The following is a 24,259-nucleotide window of genomic DNA, read 5'->3' on the forward strand; positions in this document are numbered from 1 at the left end:
ATGGCTCCCAGGAAATTCTGGGAACAGCAGGCAGCAGATCATGGAACATGTGAGACTTATCCACTACATACATCTTAGCTCTCAAAGATCTAATCAAAGGATATCCCATTACTGGTCATATTAAAATGACCTTTAGCAAAATTTGACAGACCAAAGGGATGGCAAACATAAGTTTCCACATTAGCAAATCATCTTCCTTAAGCAATACAACACTAGTTTCAAACTGGTGATTTCCGTTTCAGACTAAACTCTGGACAAAAATTTTGTAAAACTCTCAACTCAATATCTGAAAAACTGAACACGAAAAAATTCTGGAATGTGTAAAACTTCCCACTGGCTATGAAAAATCTCCTCCATTTTAAAGCTGGAGATGATGATGATGATGATTTTGCCTGTAACTGACATTCCGCATACCCAGTGTTAAGCCTGATAAGAGAAAACAGATCTCACTTTCCGGGCCTGGTAAGTGATGCTCTTTTCAGTCCAATGAAAGATCTGATTTTACTGAGCATATGAGCAAAGACTCTTACCTGAAATATCTCCTTCTCACACTGCTGAACAATAGATGTCCGACAGTCAGCCCTCCTCCACAGGTGTTCAATCAGTTTGCCAATCTCAGATCTGATATCAGAAAAACACACATCAGACTTTTGAAAGACATGCTGTCTATGGTTAAGATTAAGACACAGAAAATGTTACTTGTATAGCAACATTCTAGAGTCAATATTATCCATTAGCTTCTTACCTGACGTGAATCCTGGTTCAGATCACCTCAACAAGCTTCATCTGAACACCTCTCCTCTACATCAGTAATGGACTAGTGCTGAATTATGTAATCCACATTTATTACAAAGTTGTTGAAATTCTTACCTTGCAGAGTATTTGTCAAACTCATCTTTGTCTACATCCAGGCCCTCAACAACATCGGCGGCTGGCGTGGAGTGCGGAGGAGGGCGAGCCTAGCTGGTTCTGTACTGATGGGCATGTCTCCACCATCGCAGCAAGATCAGACATGAGACCGCTGCCCCATCCTCTAGGTACACAACACATTATTACACAGACATAAGACCGCTGCCCCATCCTCTAGGTACACAACACATTATTACACAGACATAAGACCGCTGCCCCATCCTCTAGGTACTGGGTACACATGAGACCACTGCCCAAACCTCAGGTACACAACACATCATTACACAGACATGAGACTGCTGCCCCATCCTCTTTGTACACAACACATCATTACACAGACATGAGACTGCTGCCCCATCCTCTAGGTACACAACACATCATTACACAGACATGAGACTGCTGCCCTGTCCTCTAGGTACACAACACATTATCACACAGACATGAGACCGTTACCCAATCCTCTAGGTACACAACACATTATTACACAGACATGAGACCCGCTGCCCCATCCTCTAGGTATACAACACATTATCACACAGACATGAGACCACTGCCCCATCCTCTAGGTACACAACACATTATCCACACAGACATGAGACCATTACCCAATCCTCTAGGTACACAACACATTATCACACAGACATGAGACCGCTGCCCCATCCTCTAGGTACACAACACATTATGACACAGACATGAGACTGCTGCCCAAACCTCTAGGTACACAACACATCATTACACAGACATGAGACCACTGCCCCATCCTCTAGGTACACAACACATTATCACACAGACATGAGACCGCTGCCCCATCCTCTAGGTACACAACACATCATTACACAGACATGAGACCGCTGCCCCATCCTCTAGGTACACAACACATCATTACACAGACATGAGACGCTGCCCCATCCTCTAGGTACACAACACATCATTACACAGACATGAGACCACTGCCCCATCCTCTAGGTACACAACACATTATTACACAGACATGAGACTGCTGCCCCATCCTCTAGGTACACCACACATTATCACACAGACATGAGACCACTGCCCCATCCTCTAGGTACACAACACATCATTACACAGACATGAGACCGCTGCCCCATCCTCTAGGTACACAACACATTATCACACAGACATGAGACTGTTACCCCATCCTCTAGGTACACAACACATTATTACACAGACATGAGACCGCTGCCCCATCATCTAGGTACACAACACATTATCACACAGACATGAGACTGCTGCCCCATCCTCTAGGTACACAACACATTATCACACAGACATGAGACCGCTGCCCCATCCTCTAGGTACACAACACATTATCACACAGACAAAAGACCACTGCCCCATCCTCTAGGTACACAACACATTATTACACAGACATAAGACCGCTGCCCCATCCTCTAGGTACACAACACATTATCACACAGACAAAGACCACTGCCCCATCCTCTTGGTACACAACACATTATCACACAGACAAGAGACCGCTGCCCCATCTTCTAGGTACACAACACATCATTACACAGACATGAGACTGCTGCCCCGTCCTCTAGGTACACAACACATCATTACACAGACATGAGACTGCTGCCCCATCCTCTAGGTACACAACACATCATTACACAGACATGAGACTGCTGCCCCATCCTCTAGGTACACAACACATTATCACACAGACATTAGACCGTTACCCAATCCTCTAGGTACACAACTGACTGACTGACTGACTGAGTTTAGTTTTACGCCGCTTTTAGCAATATTCCAGCAATATCACGGCGGGGGACACCAGAAATGGGCTTAACACATTGTGCCCATGTGGGGAATCGAACCCGGGTCTTCGGCGTGACGAGCCAACGCTTTAACCACTAGGCTACCCCACCGCCCCCCTAGGTACACAACACATCATTACACAGACATGAGACCGCTACCCCATCCTCTTGGTACACAACACATCATTACACAGACATGAGACTGCTGCCCCATCCTCTAGGTACACAACACATCATTACACAGACATGAGACCGCTGCCCAATCCTCTAGGTACACAACACATTATCACACAGACATGACTGACTGACTGAGTTTAGTTTTACGCCGCTTTTAGCAATATTCCAGCAATATCACGGCGGGGGACACCAGAAATGGGCTTAACACATTGTGCCCATGTGGGGAATCGAACCCGGGTCTTCGGCGTGACGAGCCAACGCTTTAACCACTAGGCTACCCCACCGCCCCCACAGACATGAGACCGCTGCCCCATCCTCTAGGTACACAACACATTATCACACAGACATGAGACCGTTACCCAATCCTCTAGGTACACAACACATTATCACACAGACATGAGACTGTTACCCAATCCTCTAGGTACACAACACATTATCACACAGACATGAGACCTCACCCCATCCTCTAGGTACACAACACATCATAACACAGACATGAGACCGCTGCCCCATCCTCTAGGTACACAACACATCATTACACAGACATGAGACCACTGCCCCATCCTCTAGGTACACAACACATTATCACACAGACATGAGACCGCTGCCCCATCCTCTAGGTACACAACACATTATCACACAGACATGAGACCGTTACCCAATCCTCTAGGTACACAACACATTATCACACAGACATGAGACTGTTACCCAATCCTCTAGGTACACAACACATTATCACACAGACATGAGACCTCACCCCATCCTCTAGGTACACAACACATCATAACACAGACATGAGACCGCTGCCCCATCCTCTAGGTACACAACACATCATTACACAGACATGAGACCACTGCCCCATCCTCTAGGTACACAACACATTATTACACAAACATGAGACCGTTACCCAATCCTCTAGGTATTGTTCATTGCTTTATTAACATTGACATGCTGATATTAATGTGTCACTGACCAAGAAGTTACATGCACTATTGTCATTCCAGAAATTTTGGGTACATACCTTGAGCTTTGCCTTTTTGATGAGTTGACAAACTGGAGCAAACAAGAGACCATCTTACTGGCAGGAATAGGACCAGGCATGAGGTCAGGCCTCTCCAGGAGACTTACACAGCAGTCAACAAAGAAGGAGATCTGTGGACAGAGATAGCACCAGGCATGTCAGGCCTTTCTAGAAGACACACAACAAAGGAGGAGATCTGTGGACAGAGATAGGACCAGGCATGACGTCAGGTCTTTCTAGAAGACACACAACAAAGGAGGAGATCTGTGGACAGAGATAGGACCTGGCATGACGTCAGGTCTTTCTAGAAGACACACAACAAAGGAGGAGATCTGTGGACAGAGATAGGACCAGGCATGACATCAGGTCTTTCTAGAAGACACACAACAAAGGAGGAGATCTGTGGACAGAGATAGCACCAGGCATGTCAGGCCTTTCTAGAAGACACACAACAAAGGAGGAGATCTGTGGACAGAGATAGGACCAGGCATGTCAGGCCTTTCTAGAAGAAAACACAACAAAGAAGGAGATCTGTGGACAGAGATAGCACCAGGCATGACGTCAGGTGTTTCTAGAAGACACACAACAAACGAGGAGATCTGTGGACAGAGATAGCACCAGGCATGTCAGGCCTTTCTAGAAGAAACACAACAAAGGAGGAGATCTGTGGACACAGATAGGACCAGGCATGTCAGGCCTTTCTAGAAGAAACACAACAAAGGAGGAGATCTGTGGACAGAGATAGCACCAGGCATGGCGTCAGGTCTTTCTAGAAGACACACAACAAACAAGGAGAGGAGGAGATCTGTGGACAGAGATAGCACCAGGCATGTCAGGCCTTTCTAGAAGAAACACAACAAAGGAGGAGATCTGTGGACAGAGATAGGACCAGGCATGTCAGGCCTTTCTAGAAGAAACACAACAAAGGAGGAGATCTGTGGACAGAGATAGCACCAGGCATGTCAGGCCTTTCTAGAAGAAACACAACAAAGAAGGAGATCTGTGGACAGAGATAGGACCAGGCATGACGTCAGGTCTTTCTAGAAGACACACAACAAAGGAGGAGATCTGTGGACAGAGATAGGACCAGGCATGAGGTCAGGTCTTTCTAGAAGACACACAACAAAGGAGGAGATCTGTGGACAGAGATAGCACCAGGCATGACGTCAGGTGTTTCTAGAAGACACACAACAAACGAGGAGATCTGTGGACAGAGATAGCACCAGGCATGTCAGGCCTTTCTAGAAGAAACACAACAAAGGAGGAGATCTGTGGACAGAGATAGGACCAGGCATGTCAGGCCTTTCTACAAGAAACACAACAAAGGAGGAGATCTGTGGACAGAGATAGGACCAGGCATGTCAGGCCTTTCTAGAAGAAACACAACAAAGAAGGAGATCTGTGGACAGAGATAGGACCAGGCATGACGTCAGGTCTTTCTAGAAGACACACAACAAAGGAGGAGATCTGTGGACAGAGATAGCACCAGGCATGTCAGGCCTTTCTAGAAGAAACACAACAAAGGAGGAGATCTGTGGACAGAGATAGCACCAGGCATGACGTCAGGTCTTTCTAGAAGACACACAACAAAGGAGGAGATCTGTGGACAGAGATAGGACCAGGCATGACGTCAGGTCTTTCTAGAAGACACACAACAAAGGAGGAGATCTGTGGACAGAGATAGCACCAGGCATGACGTCAGGTCTTTCTAGAAGAAACACAACAAACAAAGGAGATCTGTGGACAGAGATAGCACCAGGCATGTCAGGCCTTTCTAGAAGAAACACAACAAAGGAGGAGATCTGTGGACAGAGATAGGACCAGGCATGTCAGGCCTTTCTAGAAGAAACACAACAAAGGAGGAGATCTGTGGACAGAGATAGGACCAGGCATGTCAGGCCTTTCTAGAAGAAACACAACAAAGAAGGAGATCTGTGGACAGAGATAGGACCAGGCATGACGTCAGGTCTTTCTAGAAGACACACAACAAAGGAGGAGATCTGTGGACAGAGATAGGACCAGGCATGACATCAGGTCTTTCTAGAAGAAACACACAACAAAGGAGGAGATCTGTGGACAGAGATAGCACCAGGCATGTCAGGCCTTTCTAGAAGAAACACAACAAAGGAGGAGATCTGTGGACAGAGATAGGACCAGGCATGTCAGGCCTTTCTAGAAGAAACACAACAAAGGAGGAGATCTGTGGACAGAGATAGCACCAGGCATGTCAGGCCTTCCTAGAAGAAACACAACAAAAGAGGAGATCTGTGGACAGAGATAGCACCAGGCATGACGTCAGGTCTTTCTAGAAGAAACACAACAAAGGAGGAGATCTGTGGACAGAGATAGGACCAGGCATGACGTCAGGTCTTTCTAGAAGACACACAACAAAGGAGGAGATCTGTGGACAGAGATAGCACCAGGCATGACGTCAGGTCTTTCTAGAAGAAACACAACAAAGGAGGAGATCTGTGGACAGAGATAGCACCAGGCATGTCAGGCCTTTCTAAAAGACACACAACAAAGGAGGAGATCTGTGGACAGAGATAGGACCAGGCATGACGTCAGGTCTTTCTAGAAGAAACACAACAAAGAAGGAGATCTGTGGACAGAGATAGCACCAGGCATGTCAGGCCTTTCTAGAAGAAACACAACAAAGGAGGAGATCTGTGGACAGAGATAGCACCAGGCATGACGTCAGGTCTTTCTAGAAGAAACACAACAAAGGAGGAGATCTGTGGACAGAGATAGCACCAGGCATGTCAGGCCTTTCTAGAAGAAACACAACAAAGGAGGAGATCTGTGGACAGAGATAGCACCAGGCATGTCAGGCCTTTCTAGAAGACACACAACAAAGGAGGAGATCTGTGGACAGAGATAGCACCAGGCATGTCAGGTCTTTCTAGAAGAAACACAACAAAGGAGGAGATCTGTGGACAGAGATAGGACCAGGCATGTCAGGCCTTTCTAGAAGAAACACAACAAAGAAGGAGATCTGTGGACAGAGATAGGACCAGGCATGACGTCAGGTCTTTCTAGAAGAAACACAACAAAGGAGGAGATCTGTGGACAGAGATAGCACCAGGCATGTCAGGCCTTTCTAGAAGAAACACAACAAAGGAGGAGATCTGTGGACAGAGATAGCACCAGGCATGACGTCAGGTCTTTCTTGAAGAAACACAACAAAGGAGGAGATCTGTGGACAGAGATAGCACCAGGCATGTCAGGCCTTTCTAGAAGAAACACAACAAAGGAGGAGATCTGTGGACAGAGATAGCACCAGGCATGTCAGGCCTTTCTAGAAGACACACAACAAAGGAGGAGATCTGTGGACAGAGATAGCACCAGGCATGTCAGGTCTTTCTAGAAGACACACAACAAAGGAGGAGATCTGTGGACAGAGATAGGACCAGGCATGTCAGGCCTTTCTAGAAGAAACACAACAAAGAAGGAGATCTGTGGACAGAGATAGGACCAGGCATGACGTCAGGTCTTTCTAGAAGAAACACAACAAAGGAGGAGATCTGTGGACAGAGATAGCACCAGGCATGTCAGGCCTTTCTAGAAGACACACAACAAAGGAGGAGATCTGTGGACAGAGATAGCAGCAGGCATGTCAGGCCTTTCTAGAAGACACACAACAAAGGAGGAGATCTGTGGACAGAGATAGCACCAGGCATGTCAGGCCTTTCTAGAAGAAACACAACAAAGAAGGAGATCTGTGGACAGAGATAGGACCAGGCATGACGTCAGGTGTTTCTAGAAGACACACAACAAAGGAGGAGATCTGTGGACAGAGATAGCACCAGGCATGACGTCAGGTCTTTCTAGAAGAAACACAACAAAGAAGGAGATCTGTGGACAGAGAGAGGACCAGGCATGTCAGGCCTTTCTACAAGACACATAACAAAGGAGGAGATATGTGGACAGAGATAGGACCAGGCATGTCAGGCCTTTCTAGAAGAAACACAACAAAGGAGGAGATCTGTGGACAGAGAGAGGACCAGGCATGAGGACAGGCCTTTCTAGAAGACACACAACAAAGGAGGAGATCTGTGGACAGAGATAGCACCAGGCATGACGTCAGGTCTTTCTAGAAGACACACAACAAAGGAGGAGATCTGTGGACAGAGATAGCACCAGGCATGTCAGGCCTTTCTAGAAGAAACACAACAAAGGAGGAGATCTGTGGACAGAGAGAGGACCAGGCATGTCAGGCCTTTCTACAAGACACATAACAAAGGAGGAGATATGTGAACCGAGATAGCACCAGGCATGAGGACAGGCCTTTCTAGAAGACACACAACAAAGGAGGAGATATGTGGACCGAGATAGGACCAGGCATGTCAGGCCTTTCTAGAAGAAACACAACAAAGGAAGAGATCTGTGGACAGAGAGAGGACCAGGCATGTCAGGCCTTTCTACAAGACACATAACAAAGGAGGAGATATGTGAACCGAGATAGCACCAGGCATGAGGACAGGCCTTTCTAGAAGACACACAACAAAGGAGGAGATATGTGGACCGAGATAGGACCAGGCATGTCAGGCCTTTCTAGAAGAAACACAACAAAGGAAGAGATCTGTGGACACAGGATTGAGGGAGTTGAAAAACATGCTCAACAACATACAAATTCATGCATTTACAAGTCCATATGTAACCATGGAAACTCACTGAAAGACCCTGGAGAACTCCCTTGTGGACGTAGACTGCATGGGTGGCCACAAACCGGAACCAGATGGCCATATCCTTCACACAGAACTCTGGTATCATGGAAAAAGCCTTCTTCTCTGCCTTCACTTTCTCCTCATCACTTACTGATCCCTGTGAAAGAACAAGAACTAGATTAGAACAGAATTTACGTGTCTTATCATGGACAATTTTGGTAATCTATTTGGAAGTGAAAGACAACTAGAAAGGTGTTGGCAGTTCATGCAGCAAACAGAAGCTACCCCAAACACACAATTTCCTGAAGGCTCTAAAACTGTTCCATCAGAAACAGGAATCATGAACCGTTTTGACTTAACCACAGCATGTCAAATGCAGTACAACTTTGGGACTTTTTTGAGTAATTCCAGGTTCAAATAACATAACTTCTCTTTTGGCAATGCAGAAGTAGAACAGTAAAAGAGTAATGACTCCACAATAAAATAGTTATAGCCACTTCCAGTTTAAAAAAACACTTTCAGTTTTGGAAACCATCTGACCAGTGCGGTACATCTTTGATGTATAATCAAACCATGCCAGCAGCTAATATAATATCCAAGTTATGAGCACACCCAGCATATATAACACCACGAATTACACCACAGACATCACGGACATACAGTTTTGTCAGATTTCAATCATAAATGCTCAAGTATAGAAGTTATGTAGGCATATACTTTCACATATTGACCTCTGGCACCCTTAACCTCATATGGAGGTCACCCAAAACTTGATAGGATTGGGACCCCGCCTTTGAGTTCATGTAGACTGACAAAATTCCATTCATAAATGTTCAAGTTATAACATAGACAAGCTTCATTTATTCCTAGTTCATAATGACTGACCTTCACCTACCAGTCAATCATATGTCAGATGTACACAGGAAGTATATCAGGTGTGAAGAGTCTAACACCTCTCACAAGTATGTGGTTTACAAATCTAACTGTTTACAATGCTAATGGATGGGACTGACCTCCCCAGCTTCCTTCAGCAGCTTCTGCAGCAACTCAGCCTGACTGAGATAGAACATTGTGACACTCCGGACAAGCTCCTGGTCACACAGACAGGTATCCCACATCAGAGTCAGCAGCTGGAACGAAAGCATGGAATGGATCCATTATAGATAAATATACTGACATCATAACTGCAATAGAGGGATAGATACTTAATAATAAATAATAATAATAATGGCTATTCATAAAGCTCCTGTTTCTATGCACTGGTGCATGCTCAAAGGGCTAACATGTTATTACCCTGCCTGTGAGGTGTAAGATGGTTAAGAGTCACATGACTTATCCCACTGGGTACCCATTCACTGCTGGGTGAACAGAGGCTATCCATGAACAAACTCACTTGCCTAAGGTGACACCAGATGTGTCACCTGTACTTAGTATTTCTAAATACTTACCACGTGCTGGTTGCGAATCTGCTCTTCAAGGCTGCTTCCCTTTACAGACTCTATTTTCAGTTGCAGGTCTCTGAAAGGAAACATCACCAGTAAACACTTATGTTTGTAGTGTGTGAATGTATGTGGGACATGTACAGCAATGTTTTAATTATTCAGGCCATCAACTAAAAACTGCAGCTTATTGTGACATCAATTGACCTTTAAATTTACTGCAGGTCATAAGGAACCACACAAGTTTGGAAGGTCAGGCCTTACTAGAGACCTACATGCCACAGGCCTTATTGGCACCTTAGGGAAAGGAACTTATTTCAAACACTGACCTGATAATTACACACCTCTGCACCTTGTTGTAGTGCATGATGGTAGATGGGGACACCACACTGAGGGCTACTCACCTCTGCATCCTGTTGTAGTGAGTGAGTGAGTGAGTGAGTGAGTAAGTTTAGTTTTACGCCGCACTCAGCAATATCCCAGCTATATGGCGGCGGTCTGTAAATAATCTAGTCTGGACCAGACAATCCAGTGATCAACAGCATGAGCATCGATCTGCGCAATTGGGAACCGATGACATGAGGGCTATTCACCTCTGCATCCTGTTGTAGTGCATGATGGTAGATGGGGACACCACACTTAGGGCTACTCACCTCTGCATCCTGTTGTAGTGCATGATGGTAGATGGGGACACCACACTAAGGGCTACTCACCTCTGCATCCTGTTGTAGTGCATGATGGTAGATGGGGACACCACACTTAGGGCTACTCACCTCTGCATCCTGTTGTAGTGCATGATGGTAGATGGGGACACCACACTAAGGGCTACTTACCTCTGCATCCTGTTGTAGTGCATGATGGTAGATGGGGACACCACACTGATGGCTACTTATCTCTGCATCCTGTTGCAGTGCATGATGGTAGATGGGGACACCACACTGAGGGCTACTTACCTCTACATCCTGTTGCAGTGCATGATGGTAGATGGGGACACCACACTTAGGGCTACTTACCTCTGCATCCTGTTGTAGTGCATGATGGTAGATGGGGACACCACACGGAGGGCTACTTACCTCTGCATCCTGTTGTAGTGCATGATGGTATATGGGGACACCACACTAAGGGCTACTTACCTCTGCATCCTGTTGCAGTGCATGATGGTAGATGGGGACACCACACGGAGGGCTACTTACCTCTGCATCCTGTTGTAGTGCATGATGGTAGATGGGGACACCACACTTAGGGCTACTTACCTCTGCATCCTGTTGCAGTGCATGATGGTAGATGGGGACACCACACTAAGGGCTACTTACCTCTGCATCCTGTTGTAGTGCATGATGGTAGATGGGGACACCACACTTAGGGCTACTTACCTCTGCATCCTGTTGCAGTGCATGATGGTAGATGGGGACACCACACGGAGGGCTACTTACCTCTGCATCCTGTTGTAGTGCATGATGGTAGATGGGGACACCACACTAAGGGCTACTTACCTCTGCATCCTGTTGTAGTGCATGATGGTAGATGGGGACACCACACTTAGGGCTACTTACCTCTGCATCCTGTTGTAGTGCATGATGGTAGATGGGGACACCACACTAAGGGCTACTTACCTCTGCATCCTGTTGTAGTGCATGATGGTAGATGGGGACACCACACTGATGGCTACTTATCTCTGCATCCTGTTGCAGTGCATGATGGTAGATGGGGACACCACACTGAGGGCTACTTACCTCTACATCCTGTTGCAGTGCATGATGGTAGATGGGGACACCACACTTAGGGCTACCTACCTCTGCATCCTGTTGTAGTGCATGATGGTAGATGGGGACACCACACTTAGGGCTACTTACCTCTGCATCCTGTTGTAGTGCACGATGGTAGATGGGGACACCACACTTAGGGCTACTTACCTCTGCATCCTGTTGCAGTGCATGATGGTAGATGGGGACACCACACTAAGGGCTACTTACCTCTGCATCCTGTTGCAGTGCATGATGGTAGATGGGGACACCACACTGATGGCTACTTACCTCTACATCCTGTTGCAGTGCATGATGGTAGATGGGGACACCACACTTAGGGCTACTTACCTCTGCATCCTGTTGTAGTGCATGGTGGTAGATGGGGACACCACACTGAGGGCTACTTACCTCTGCATCCTGTTGTAGTGCATGATGGTAGATGGGGACACCACACGGAGGGCTACTTACCTCTGCATCCTGTTGTAGTGCATGATGGTATATGGGGACACCAAACTAAGGGCTACTTACCTCTGCATCCTGTTGTAGTGCATGATGGTAGATGGGGACACCACACAGGAGGAGGGCTACTTACCTCTGCATCCTGTTGTAGTGCATGATGGTAGATGGGGACACCACACTTAGGGCTACCTACCTCTGCATCCTGTTGCAGTGCATGATGGTAGATGGGGACACCACACTGAGGGCTACTTACCTCTGCATCCTGTTGTAGTGCATGATGGTAGATGGGGACACCACACTGAGGGCTACTTACCTCTGCATCCTGTTGCAGTGCATGATGGTAGATGGGGACACCACACTAAGGGCTACTTACCTCTGCATCCTGTTGTAGTGCATGATGGTAGATGGGGACACCACACTTAGGGCTACTCACCTCTGCATCCTGTTGTAGTGCATGATGGTAGATGGGGACACCACACTGAGGGCTACTTACCTCTGCATCCTGTTGTAGTGCATGATGGTAGATGGGGACACCACACTTAGGGCTACTTACCTCTGCATCCTGTTGTAGTGTATGATGGTAGATGGGGACACCACACTAAGGGCTACTCACCTCTGCATCCTGTTGTAGTGCATGATGGTATATGGGGACACCACACTTAGGGCTACTCACCTCTGCATCCTGTTGTAGTGCATGATGGTAGGTAGAACACCCACATTAAGAGCCCGCTGGATTAAGTGGAAACACTCTGTGATAAAGTTGTGTTGTGACTGTAGATCTTTCGGAACAGAGCCCAATCCTCGCTCTTCTGATGTGTCACTCACTGAAACCATTTTGCTTGATTTAGTACATGAAAGATTGTAAAAGAAAATGATGAAAATATATTTTTCATCAATGTGTAATGTATCCAGAAGTTTTGATAAGTTGAACATGATAAATGACTATGAGGCTATGTTATGACAAATCATGATGAACACTGTTATATGACAGTGATGTTAATATGTGCATAAGCAGATAAGACATAGCTGTAACACACCTATCTGTCCCCCAGCTAGACATGTCTCAAAGTCGTAGTTGAGCCGACATGCCTCTGACGTCGAGTATCCGAGGTTGACCTTGTCCAGCTTGCCCTTGTTGCTGTAGATTGGCAGGAAGAACTCCAGCAGCATCCCGCAGAAGTTCACCATGTATGCTAACAAGGAACATGCAGTGTTCTTAGGCATTTGTCAGGCACTTTAGGCATGCATCATACATTTGTCAACTTTACCATTTCTTTAAAAACTGTCAATACAGTTTACAGCGTCAGATTAGTTGTGTTCTTTGATATTGATACCTGTATCAATATTCAGATATTGGATAGCTGTGAAATAAAAATATCACAGCATACATCATGACTCAAGTGTACATCATCACCATTATGGGGCCAAACTACAACCTGGGTCACTGAACCCTGACAGGGCCTCACCATCACCATTATGGGGACAACTGCAACCTGGGTCACTGAACCCTGACAGGGCCTCACCATCACTGCAGCAGGCTTGAACCTGGGAATCATTCTGTAGCAGGGCTGATGTGCGCAACTCGTTCAGGTTGATGACACTGGCGATCCAGGACAGGCCCTGCTCCCTCGACGCCCTGGAGGTTACAACCTTCTTCAGGGCATTGTACACCACATTCCAACAACGATGAAGTCCCTCCTGGATTGCTGACTAGAAGCAGGAGTCAAGAATCGACAACTACGTTACACATTACTCAGTAGTAAATAGGGTAGCATGTTTCACAAAAGTAAGCATGAGGTACTTTGGAAAGATACATTAAAACTAAGAGGTATATGAAAAGAAAATACCACATTTGAACAATATCCTTATATTAGAGGGTAGCTAACACTTGGGTTTTTCAGCAAAAGAATACCTGCAATTACAAGTGGCAAAATGCCCTCAGGGTATAAATGAGGATTTCTCTCATGTTACATTTCATGCAATGAAGCATCTGATTTGAAGATGCTTATATCTAAGGTATGACCCGAGCCTCCCCGGATCCCAGTAGTTGGGTGTCTCGGTGCCTACTGGACTACCTGTGGACCCTCAATGATTCATTTCATATCAACACAGGCACAGAGTGACATCGCTTGCTGTACAAGGCTACTACTTCTCCACAAAACACAAATATAAGGCCGCATGAACATACCTCAACAAGGTGGAGGTCTGACTCAGTGACTCGAGGGAAGCCTCTCATAGATGTAAATGGCGACGCTGCATTCCCTGTCAGGGTGATCTGACGCTTCGCTGGAACTTGGTTGGCACTGTGGACACCGCCAGAAGAGGTCCAAACAGGGATGACTTCTCAAAATAATTGCCCTGATAAAGCAGAAGAATTAAGTTCACTAAGTGACAGTTTACTTAGTGTTGCGAAGTGTTGTGCTTCAACTAGCATGTTCAGTTTTCATGAAGTAATTTGCCTGAGCAGAACTGAGTCAAGTCTGTATTGTTGGTCTTCAAGTATCCTGATCTCTTAACACTGAAAATAAATGTCAGCTGGAACTCACCAGTCCCTTGGCAGCCTCAGGCACTTCCTTCTCTAGAGCAATTGCTAACACAGCTCCTGCAGTCCCCTGGAAACAGACGTGAGAGTTACTCCCCAAGATAACATCAGTTGCCAGTTATGAGGGAGTCACTCCTCATTGTGCACATGATCTTGTATTTATCTGTGAACCATCGAGGTTTCTATCTTGAACCTGATTCATACAGTTACTTGTACTAAAGTACTGTCGGAAATGCTGGGAAAATGCTTTTTGACTTTTATGTAAAAGTCAGAGGTATCACAGTAACTTAAATAACAAATATCCCTTTAAGAAACATCTACCAAATGTAGACCGAGGGAATAAATTTTGAGACATGCCCTAAAATGTGTTTTTACATATGAAAATATAAAAAACTTAGAAAAATAAGGGGTAGTGGAACATTATTTGATACAAACATTAACTGCTTGTGTTATGTCATCAGCATGCACGGTATTGACAGGTGAAATTGACACTTGTGCATGGGTGAGGGGTCATCTCAATACATCTTTTTCTTCATAATGTTGAATATGTGTACGTATAGTATACGTATTGGTTATGTAAGGGATCATGTGATATCCACATGTCGCACACCAATAACACCTATATATATATATGTGTGTGTGTGTGTGTGTGTGTGGAAATAAACATACGAATTATTGTGCATGAGAAAGCATCCCATCACTTGTGTTATTTTATCGATTGATTGTAGAAATGTACAACGTTTTAATAATTGTTTTGCATGTCATTAGTATGTTTCTTTGCAAAAATATGGATGTAATTCGGTCAATTTAATCAAGTTGTGAACATTGGCCAAAGATTTAACGAAGCCACTGGTATAGCTTCCCAGTTTTGCTTTTGAGACTGTCCCTGTCTTGTCTGATTTGTTTAAAATATTGTTAACTTATTGGTAAGACATACCAACAGCTCTACAAGTTCTGTAATAAACCCTTTCTAAACTAATGAAAGGTTTACCTCTGTCTTTCTCAAGCACAAAAAAACTTATAAACCTTTGCAACAATCGACTGCAAATAGTTGGCCATAGTGAACGCTGTGATAAAGATGTGCATGCATGACGGGAAACTTATTTATTAAGACTTAACATTTATATTAATATTTCTTCAATAAAAAAACATAATTAAGTCAAGTAACACAAACATTCAACATTTTATTTGTTTGAGAAAAACATTAATTAATATTTTTGCACCACCTGTATTATTAGCATAAATTTAAAGACCATTTCAGATTTCTCATGTTAAACTCTGAAAAAATCTTGAGTTGTTGTTTTGGTACCAAATTCTCTCCTGTAAACTGCCCTTTAAATGCATGGAAATGTTAAATCGATTGAAATAAAAATTAGGTACACTATAGGCGAGTTAATATATTGACAACATAGTACATTTATCACCTTTATCAAAGTATTAAGGTTAAAAAGCATTTTTCTAGTATTTCCGACAGTACTTTAATCAATCTGCTGCCTTCAAGTCCATCCATCAGGTTGGAAAATGTAAAACAGGCAAGTCAACAAATTAATTTCATCCAGTCAAGCTAAACATTTCAAAGAGTGGTGTATACTTAAGATGCCATGGTAATATGAACCAGGGTGTTTGAGTGAATGGGTGGGTAATGTCCAAACATTATTCCAGTTGTATTACAAAAGACCAGCTTATGTGTCAGAAAAGCTCAAATTAAGAAGATTTTTTTTTTTTATCTGAACCCATCTTACATTATCAAGTAGTATTTCCAGAGCTCTGAGCGTCTTGCCCTCCCTGAGAATCACTTCATCCATCCTGCAAGTGGAGCAGTACAGGTAATCAGCTCTTGTGATGTTCACCTTACTTCACACATAACATCATTAAACACTCCTGAACCAGCTGCTGCACAACTGAAGCATCTAACAGCTGGGTTCTGTCCTCCAGATACTTTAACATAAATTCATAAACTAAAGTATACAAAACATTCAGTTTCATGAAATGTGCATTTTCATTTTGATAAGATGAAACTTAAAAACTGATATTCTGCAGTTCTACACATAAACTCCTTGACATTTAGTTTTAATGCAAAGACTGATCACACACTGATCACAATATTGATCACACACATACCGGTACACACATACCTCTCAACACTGGCTACTTGTTGACCTGCAGCCTGAAGCAACACAGTCAGGAATAGGACAGAGTTATCTTCCTTGGCAGCACCTGCACTGTCCTCACTTTGCTGCAGTAACCTTGACAACAGGCTGGCAGGCACCTGAACACAGTCCTTCGACCACCCAGTCACACACAACAGGAAGTTCACAGCCTCACTCTGAAAGCAAATGGGAGAAGAAAAATCACAAAATTGTTATTTGTCAAATTGCAAATATGATGCGTGAAATCATTTCCCCAAATTTGGCTGTTATTTTCCTCTCCTGTACAAAGACACATGTGTATTACAAAACTAAAATCCCAACATAAGAATTATATGTGACATACAGATTCGCTTAAATACATGGCAACCATATCTGTCTCTAGCATTATCATCAACAATGTCTGACACAAAAACTACAAAAGGGCCCCATAGTAGCACATGTAATAATTGGGGGACAGAACATGTCTTTATCAAAACAGTTAAATCTATACATGTACTTGAAAACACACTGGTCCTACTTACTGCAACGTGTGTATTGTCATAGTCAGACCACAGATCGTCATCCTCGGCATTAGCTGACTCTACAGAAATAAGTATAGAGGCTCTCACTCAAACCGTTTACACACAATATGGCAAGAAACACAGAACTTTTACAAAAGTCTTTGCAGATGACCATAAATTGATTGTATAAATTAAATAGTTGAATATACTAGGGCAGTCAACATTTGCAGGCCATGATCATATCAAGGGAAAGAGTTTCTACAAAATCTACCAAGTACTTCTCTACACAGGTATGAGAGCTTGTCTGGAACAGCCTTAGTTAACTGCTGACAATGATGTCTGCAACAACTTTATTTAACAGCTGACAGTGATGTCTGCAACAGCTTTAGTTAACAGCTGACAATGATGTCTGGAACAACTTTAGTTAACAGCTGACAATGATGTCTGGAACAGCTTTAGTTAACCGCTGACAATGATGTCTGCAACAGCTTTAGTTAACCGCTGACAATGATGTCTGCAACAGTTTTAGTTAACAGCTGACAATGATATCTGCAACAACTTTAGTTAACAGCTGACAATGATGTCTGGAACAGCTTTAGTTAACCGCTGACAATGATGTCTGTAACAGCTTTAGTTAACCGCTGAAAATGATGTCTGCAACAGCCTTAGTTAATAGCCGACAATGATGTCTGGAACAACTTTAGTTAACCGCTGACAATGATGTCTGCAACAACTTTAGTTAACTGCTGACAATGATGTCTGGAACAGCCTTAGTTAACAGCTGACAATGATGTCTGGAACAGCCTTAGTTAACAGCTGACAATGATGTCTGCAACAGCCTTAGTTAACAGCTGACAATGATGTCTGGAACAGCTTTAGTTAACAGCTGACAATGATGTCTGCAACAGCCTTAGTTAACAGCTGACAATGATGTCTGGAACAGCTTTAGTTAACAGCTGACAATGATGTCTGCAACAGCCTTAGTTAACAGCTGACAATGATGTCTGCAACAGCCTTAGTTAACAGCTGACAATGATGTCTGCAACAGCTTTAGTTCACAGCTGACAATGATGTCTGCAACAGCTTTAGTTAACCGCTGACAATGATGTCTGCAACAGCTTTAGTTAACAGCTGACAGTGATGTCTGCAACAGCTTTAGTTAACCGCTGACAATGATGTCTGGAACAACTTTAGTTAACAGCTGACAATGATGTCTGGAACAGCTTTAGTTAACAGCTGACAATGATGTCTGCAACAGCCTTAGTTAACCGCTGACAATGATGTCTGCAACAGCTTTAGTTAACCGCTGACAATGATGTCTGGAACAACCTTAGTTAACAGCTGACAATGATGTCTGGAACAGCCTTAGTTAACAGCTGACAATGATGTCTGGAACAGCTTTAGTTAACAGCTGACAATGATGTCTGGAACAACTTTAGTTAACAGCTGACAATGATGTCTGCAACAGCTTTAGTTAACAGCTGACAATGATGTCTGGAACAGCCTTAGTTAACAGCCGACAATGATGTCTGGAACAGTTTTAGTTAACAGCTGACAATGATATCTGCAACAACTTTAGTTAACCGCTGACAATGATGTCTGGAACAGCCTTAGTTAACAGCTGACAATGATGTCTGCAACAGCTTTAGTTAACAGCTGACAATGATATCTGCAACAACTTTAGTTAACAGCTGACAATGATGTCTGGAACAGCTTTAGTTAACAGCTGACAATGATGTCTGCAACAGCTTTAGTTAACAGCTGACAATGATGTCTGGAACAGCCTTAGTTAACAGCCGACAATGATGTCTGGAACAGCCTTAGTTAACAGCTGACAATGATGTCTGGAACAGCCTTAGCCAACAGCTGACAATGATGTCTGGAACAGCTTTAGTTAACAGCTGACAATGATGTCTGGAACAGTTTTAGTTAACAGCTGACAATGATGTCTGGAACAACTTTAGACAATATTTTTGCATGGCCTCTAATATTCTAACAATGTTCCACTGTTTGATTGAAGATGTATAATTTTTCGTCAAATGAGTTGGGTTTTTCAATCCTTTAAAAATATTCAAGTCTGATGTCTTGAAAAAACTTGAAACTTTGTTTTTTCAAACACTGATAAAAAGATGAATGTAACATATGACTTAAGACAACAACATCAACTTGCAGTTGATAACATTATTAGGATGGGTCATATACTGGAACGGAAATCAGCAAGTTTACTTATGCCGCCACCAGTTTGTGCCAGGCTACATTGTTAGCTGAAGTGTCGTGAAGAAGTGTGACAGCGTGTCTCACCTGTCTTGAGGCTGTCCATGATGACCCCAACACTGTACTGTTTCAGCCAGTCACCTGCAGCAGTCACCAGGTGGTCATTGTAGTGAGGCTGGAACTCCTCACAGATGCTGTAACACTTCATGATGTATTTGATGTGACTAATCTGACGTGGAACTATCTTCTTCATTACTTCAACCAGGAAGGCTGGGATACCAGCAGGCTGTTCGGGTACATCCTTAGCATTGATGGTGAGACTTCCTAGGCTGTACCTGATCTTCCCTGTGGTGGTGATGTCCTAACAAGGAACATATGTTATGTAGGACTTCTAGGTTGTACATAGGCACAATGTGTGAAGCCCGTTTCTGGTGTCCCCCGCCGTGATATTGCTGGAATATTGCTAAAACAGCATATAACCAAACTCACTCACTCTCTCTAGGTTGTAAAACCATTACTCATGATTCATGGCCATTTTAGTCAGAAGGGCCATGAGGTACCAAACACTTATGAGTGCAATCAGTTGAGATTCATATTGTCAGGTCTTTCTATGTAAGAGTCACCCCTCAGAGCTTCTGTTGTAGTAGCATGGATGCTGTCACAAGATGGCCGTATATATTTGCAAGATTAACCATTACATATAAAATAAACTGTCAGATTAAACAAACCATACACTTGAAACTTGGATTTGCCCACAAAATCACATATGTTACTGAAATATTACTAGACTGCAGTCCCTGAAACAAGTTGGTTAGAAACACACCAATGTCAAGTACATCACCATCAAATAACCATTTCTTGTTTGTTCCACTTTAAGCCACCATCAAACACAGGTGTAGGCTTTCTTTGGCCAAGCAGTTTATATTCAGTTTGTAATAAAATTATGTTCTGGAACAGAAGAAGGATCACTGATGCACTCTAATACAGGTTTCATGAATGATAGTCTGTTTTTTGTCATGCTATACAGTAAATGTTTTCATCAGAATCTCAATTATAATGGAAATGATATACTCACTATGGTGGAGTCGAGAACACTGGACAGGAACTGTCGTAAATTATTCTTGTTTGATGTTGCTGGTGCTCTCTGTGCTTGTGCTGTTTGTCTGTGTGTACTTGATACTAAGTCCTCAGTGGAATCAGCAGATCCACCTTGTGATATATCTGGTTTCCCTCTTACAATCTGTTTCTGGTTATGTTGGGGCTGATCAGACATCTCTGCTGGGTCTGTACCAGTAAGACTGATGCCAACTTTCATCTGGGACTGGGTAGACATACTTTCACACTGGGTAAACATACTTTCACACTGGGTAGACATACTTTCACACTGGGTAGACATACTTTCACACTCGTCTGTTTGTTCAACTGGCTTCAGCTGATCAGATTTGTCTTCACTCTTCTCAGCTTGTTGGTCAGTTTTGAATTCTGGTTTGTCTGTAGTGTTTTGTAATGTTTGTGTGTCGTCTGTTGGAACTAGGTCAGGTCTTGATATTTGTGCTTTGCTCTTTGTATTATTTCTGGCAGTAGATAATGGTGTGGATTGTTTGGAATTGTTCAACCTTCTCTGTTGATTGTGAGCCACATTCTGACTGGACATCTTGTCTAGCCATTCCTCTCTTCTCTTCAACAATAATCCTGAGAAACAAGTAGCAACAAAATACCATCAGAAAGAGGTTCACAGGAGTTCCCAATATAATGAAATTCTGTCTGGTTTATACAATGCTGTTTCACAGCTAGACTGACATTTAGTCCAAGAAACACTGTATCTTTTCTCAAACTATGTCATTACAAAACAATAACATCCAAACGGAGACCTGAACAATTCAAACTTCAGCTGAGCTTAGGCAACATAGACTTGCCCAATCATTGTACACTTGAGGTAGTCTCTGTTTTCAGTTTATCCTCTAGGGTGTGGAACACTAACCAGATGGGTTGTTAACTCACAATAAGTTCAAGAAGAAACTATCCATTATCTAAAATATATATCTACAAAAACAATAAATACCATCCAAAAGGAGCCAGAACAATTCATCATGTCAGGTTAGCTGAGCATCTAATCTTGCCAAGTAATTCCACAGTTAGACTACAAGGATGTTGAGAAGAATATGTCTTTTCTGGTTCATTCTCGTATCAACAATGCAACTCACTCTCTGCGTCTGGAGACATTGGAGTAGGGGCAGGAGTCTGCTGCCTTTTCATCACGCCAGCAGCAAGCACCAACACTACACCTCCACCAATCACAGACAACAATATATAGTTGGTGGTGTTCTTCTCCGTCTGTTCTGAAGCAGCTACATCAGGCTGAAAGTTGCACACATCAGGATATGAAAAGTACAGGTCACACTTTCTTATTGAAAGGTTGACAGATTTGCTAACTGATATGACTTGATTTGGGAGTTTATTCAAGCAAAACCAAAATATTCAGGATGTTTACTAGTAATATCAGTGGCCCTTTTGTCCAAATATAATGTGGCACAAGATTGTATATAAATTATATAAATTCACATTACTCAATATTATTCAGAAAGTTTCATTTTGCAATTGGATATTACATTTAAATAATCCATCAAAGCACTATAATATTATATTCTATGATTGTGATCTTCTGCAACAATTGTTTGAATGCAAAAAAAACAACAAGTCCTTCTTTATAGTAGCATGGATAAAGTGGGCATTGGAACACTGATTGTTGACATGTAAAGTGTGTACATACATCAAAACATACTTGTCTTACCTTCTCCGTCTCGTCATCTGCTCTGTCAGGATCCTTCCTCAGTTCCTTCTGTTTCCGTCTCACTGCTGATGATATCTCCCCTCTTCCAAGCTCAAGTTCATCCTCGCTCAGCTCTCCATTATCATCTATGTCATACTTTTTCAGAATTGCCTGAATGTCCTCCTACAAGGTACCAACCAGACGATACTGTCTCACTACATAGTTACTGACATCACAGAATGTACACGTAGAGTGGGAGGCAAGCCCAAACTGATGCAGGTGTTAGACATGTATTACTATGATGAAAGATATTAAAGGACAAACCAAGAAACATGAAAAGGTGAATCAGGAATAACACCCACAGGATCCTCTCATGCCTAAGGGAGGTGAGTCTGTACAACAAATTGGGCAGACATAGATGACTTGGCCACCTATCCTTTAAGTTTCAATCAAGGATTCATGATTCAAATGAGCAAGTTGCCACTTTACTGAGAAGTAAGGCTTTGCTCCTGTGTACAAGTTCCTACCTCCTCCAGCAAGTCTGCCAGGCCAATGTCATCTCCTTCTTCAGCATTGTACCAAGCTTCCTCATCAATGCACATGGTCACCACAGTGACCAAAGTTATTACCAATAAAAACCTGAAAATCAATAAAGAGCATATTTACTCAACATAGCTAGGCTTGGCACTCATCAATCAACTAATAAATAGACACATTTTGAAGACTAATTATTAATCATTACAAAGTATGTTACAGACTAAACCAAACGCATTAAAATATACTGATTACATAAATCACATTTGCTGTTAGTGAATGTTTGCCTAATAAATATCAGTTTGACTTGCCAGCCTGTACATAACGTACTAGCTACTAGTATAATATACATAATATACAGTAGATGTTATTAAAGAAATTGTTGCAAGCCTTATTTAGGACTTAAAGGACTTAAACCTTTTAGTGACAATATCATCCCAGAGTTGATGTCCGATAAATACATTGTCATAAGTGTTGATTTTTGAAAATGTTGGCTGTGCCTAATTTTCCACGTTGACTTTACAATTGTAAACAAACAATATTCTCGAGTTTTGCCAAAGAAAAGGACATTAAGGCTGTTGAGAACTTCGACTTTAAACGACACTATTTCTCAACACGTATTCGTAACACTCACCGAAACATTTTAAACGGCTTCAACGGGTGGATCTGTTTTTTAAGTTCCCAGTCCGCTGGCGTCAATTTACAGATACCTCCATTTCTGCAACAGTTGGTTGTGTGTAATGTCTCAACACCACGTCAAGGTAACATGGGGTTTCCCCGTGCAAACTCCTTTCTCGCTATTAGGATTCGCTATCCTGAAAAACTAGAGATGGTGGCCTGTTAGGAGTACGGAATAGAGGCACGTTTAGGGTTTCTTATTTAAAGCAATACACTAAGACACATGTTCTTTTTGTTAAACAGAAGATATGCCTATAAAAAAATTGCAAAGTAACCAATTATGCTCGTACACACACACACACACACACACACACACACACACAGAGAGAGAGAGAGAGAGAGAGAGAGAGATATTTAAAGATATATGTATTATATTAAAAAAGATATGCCTATAAAAAAATTGCGAAGTAACCAATTATGCTCGTACACAGAGAGAGAGAGAGAGAGAGAGAGAGAGAGAGAGAAAGAGAGAGAGAGAGAGAGATTACTGGTTCAGTTTGGATGCAACCGTAATACTTCTGTTTTACTTCACTTAAAACCAGAGACCATATAATAGATTATATTATCTATTATATGGTCTCTGATAAAACTAACGTAGTGCTTTCGCTTTTTGAAACTCATCGTCTGTGCGCCGTGGGTTTCATGTTCATAGAAGTGTCGCGGAACAGTTGCG

At 43.1% G+C, this 24,259-nt stretch overlaps 2 protein-coding genes across 3 annotated transcripts; both read right to left on the bottom strand.

The window, feature by feature from the left end:
• Window positions 1-878: 878 nt before the first annotated feature.
• LOC124253230 lies at window positions 879-10,612 on the bottom strand. Its single transcript, XM_046686956.1, has 6 exons — window positions 10,588-10,612; window positions 10,004-10,073; window positions 9,569-9,685; window positions 8,563-8,712; window positions 3,889-4,019; window positions 879-1,033 (listed from the first exon to the last, which is right to left on the bottom strand). Exons 1-6 carry the CDS (start codon window positions 10,608-10,610, stop codon window positions 916-918), a joined length of 609 nt encoding a protein of 202 aa, XP_046542912.1. The 5' UTR covers window positions 10,611-10,612; the 3' UTR covers window positions 879-915.
• A 3,166-nt stretch (window positions 10,613-13,778) lies between these two features.
• On the bottom strand, window positions 13,779-23,680 carry LOC124253228. Of its 2 annotated transcripts, none has more exons than XM_046686952.1 (12): window positions 23,543-23,680; window positions 22,902-23,013; window positions 22,396-22,557; window positions 21,809-21,962; window positions 20,680-21,296; window positions 19,692-19,965; window positions 17,412-17,470; window positions 16,876-17,066; window positions 16,483-16,546; window positions 14,745-14,810; window positions 14,387-14,556; window positions 13,779-13,908 (listed from the first exon to the last, which is right to left on the bottom strand). In XM_046686952.1, exons 1-11 carry the CDS (start codon window positions 23,548-23,550, stop codon window positions 14,464-14,466), a joined length of 1,800 nt encoding a protein of 599 aa, XP_046542908.1. In that variant the 5' UTR covers window positions 23,551-23,680; the 3' UTR covers window positions 13,779-13,908; window positions 14,387-14,463. The 2 variants fall into 2 exon arrangements, with proteins under 2 accessions (XP_046542908.1, XP_046542907.1); XM_046686951.1 differs by having other exon boundaries at window positions 22,387-22,557.
• Between the last annotated feature and the right edge of the window lie 579 nt (window positions 23,681-24,259).

The sequence above is a fragment of the Haliotis rubra genome, unplaced genomic scaffold (assembly GCF_003918875.1).
Source record: "Haliotis rubra isolate DU_JTF1 unplaced genomic scaffold, ASM391887v1 Scf536, whole genome shotgun sequence".
NCBI lineage: Eukaryota > Metazoa > Mollusca > Gastropoda > Lepetellida > Haliotidae > Haliotis > Haliotis rubra.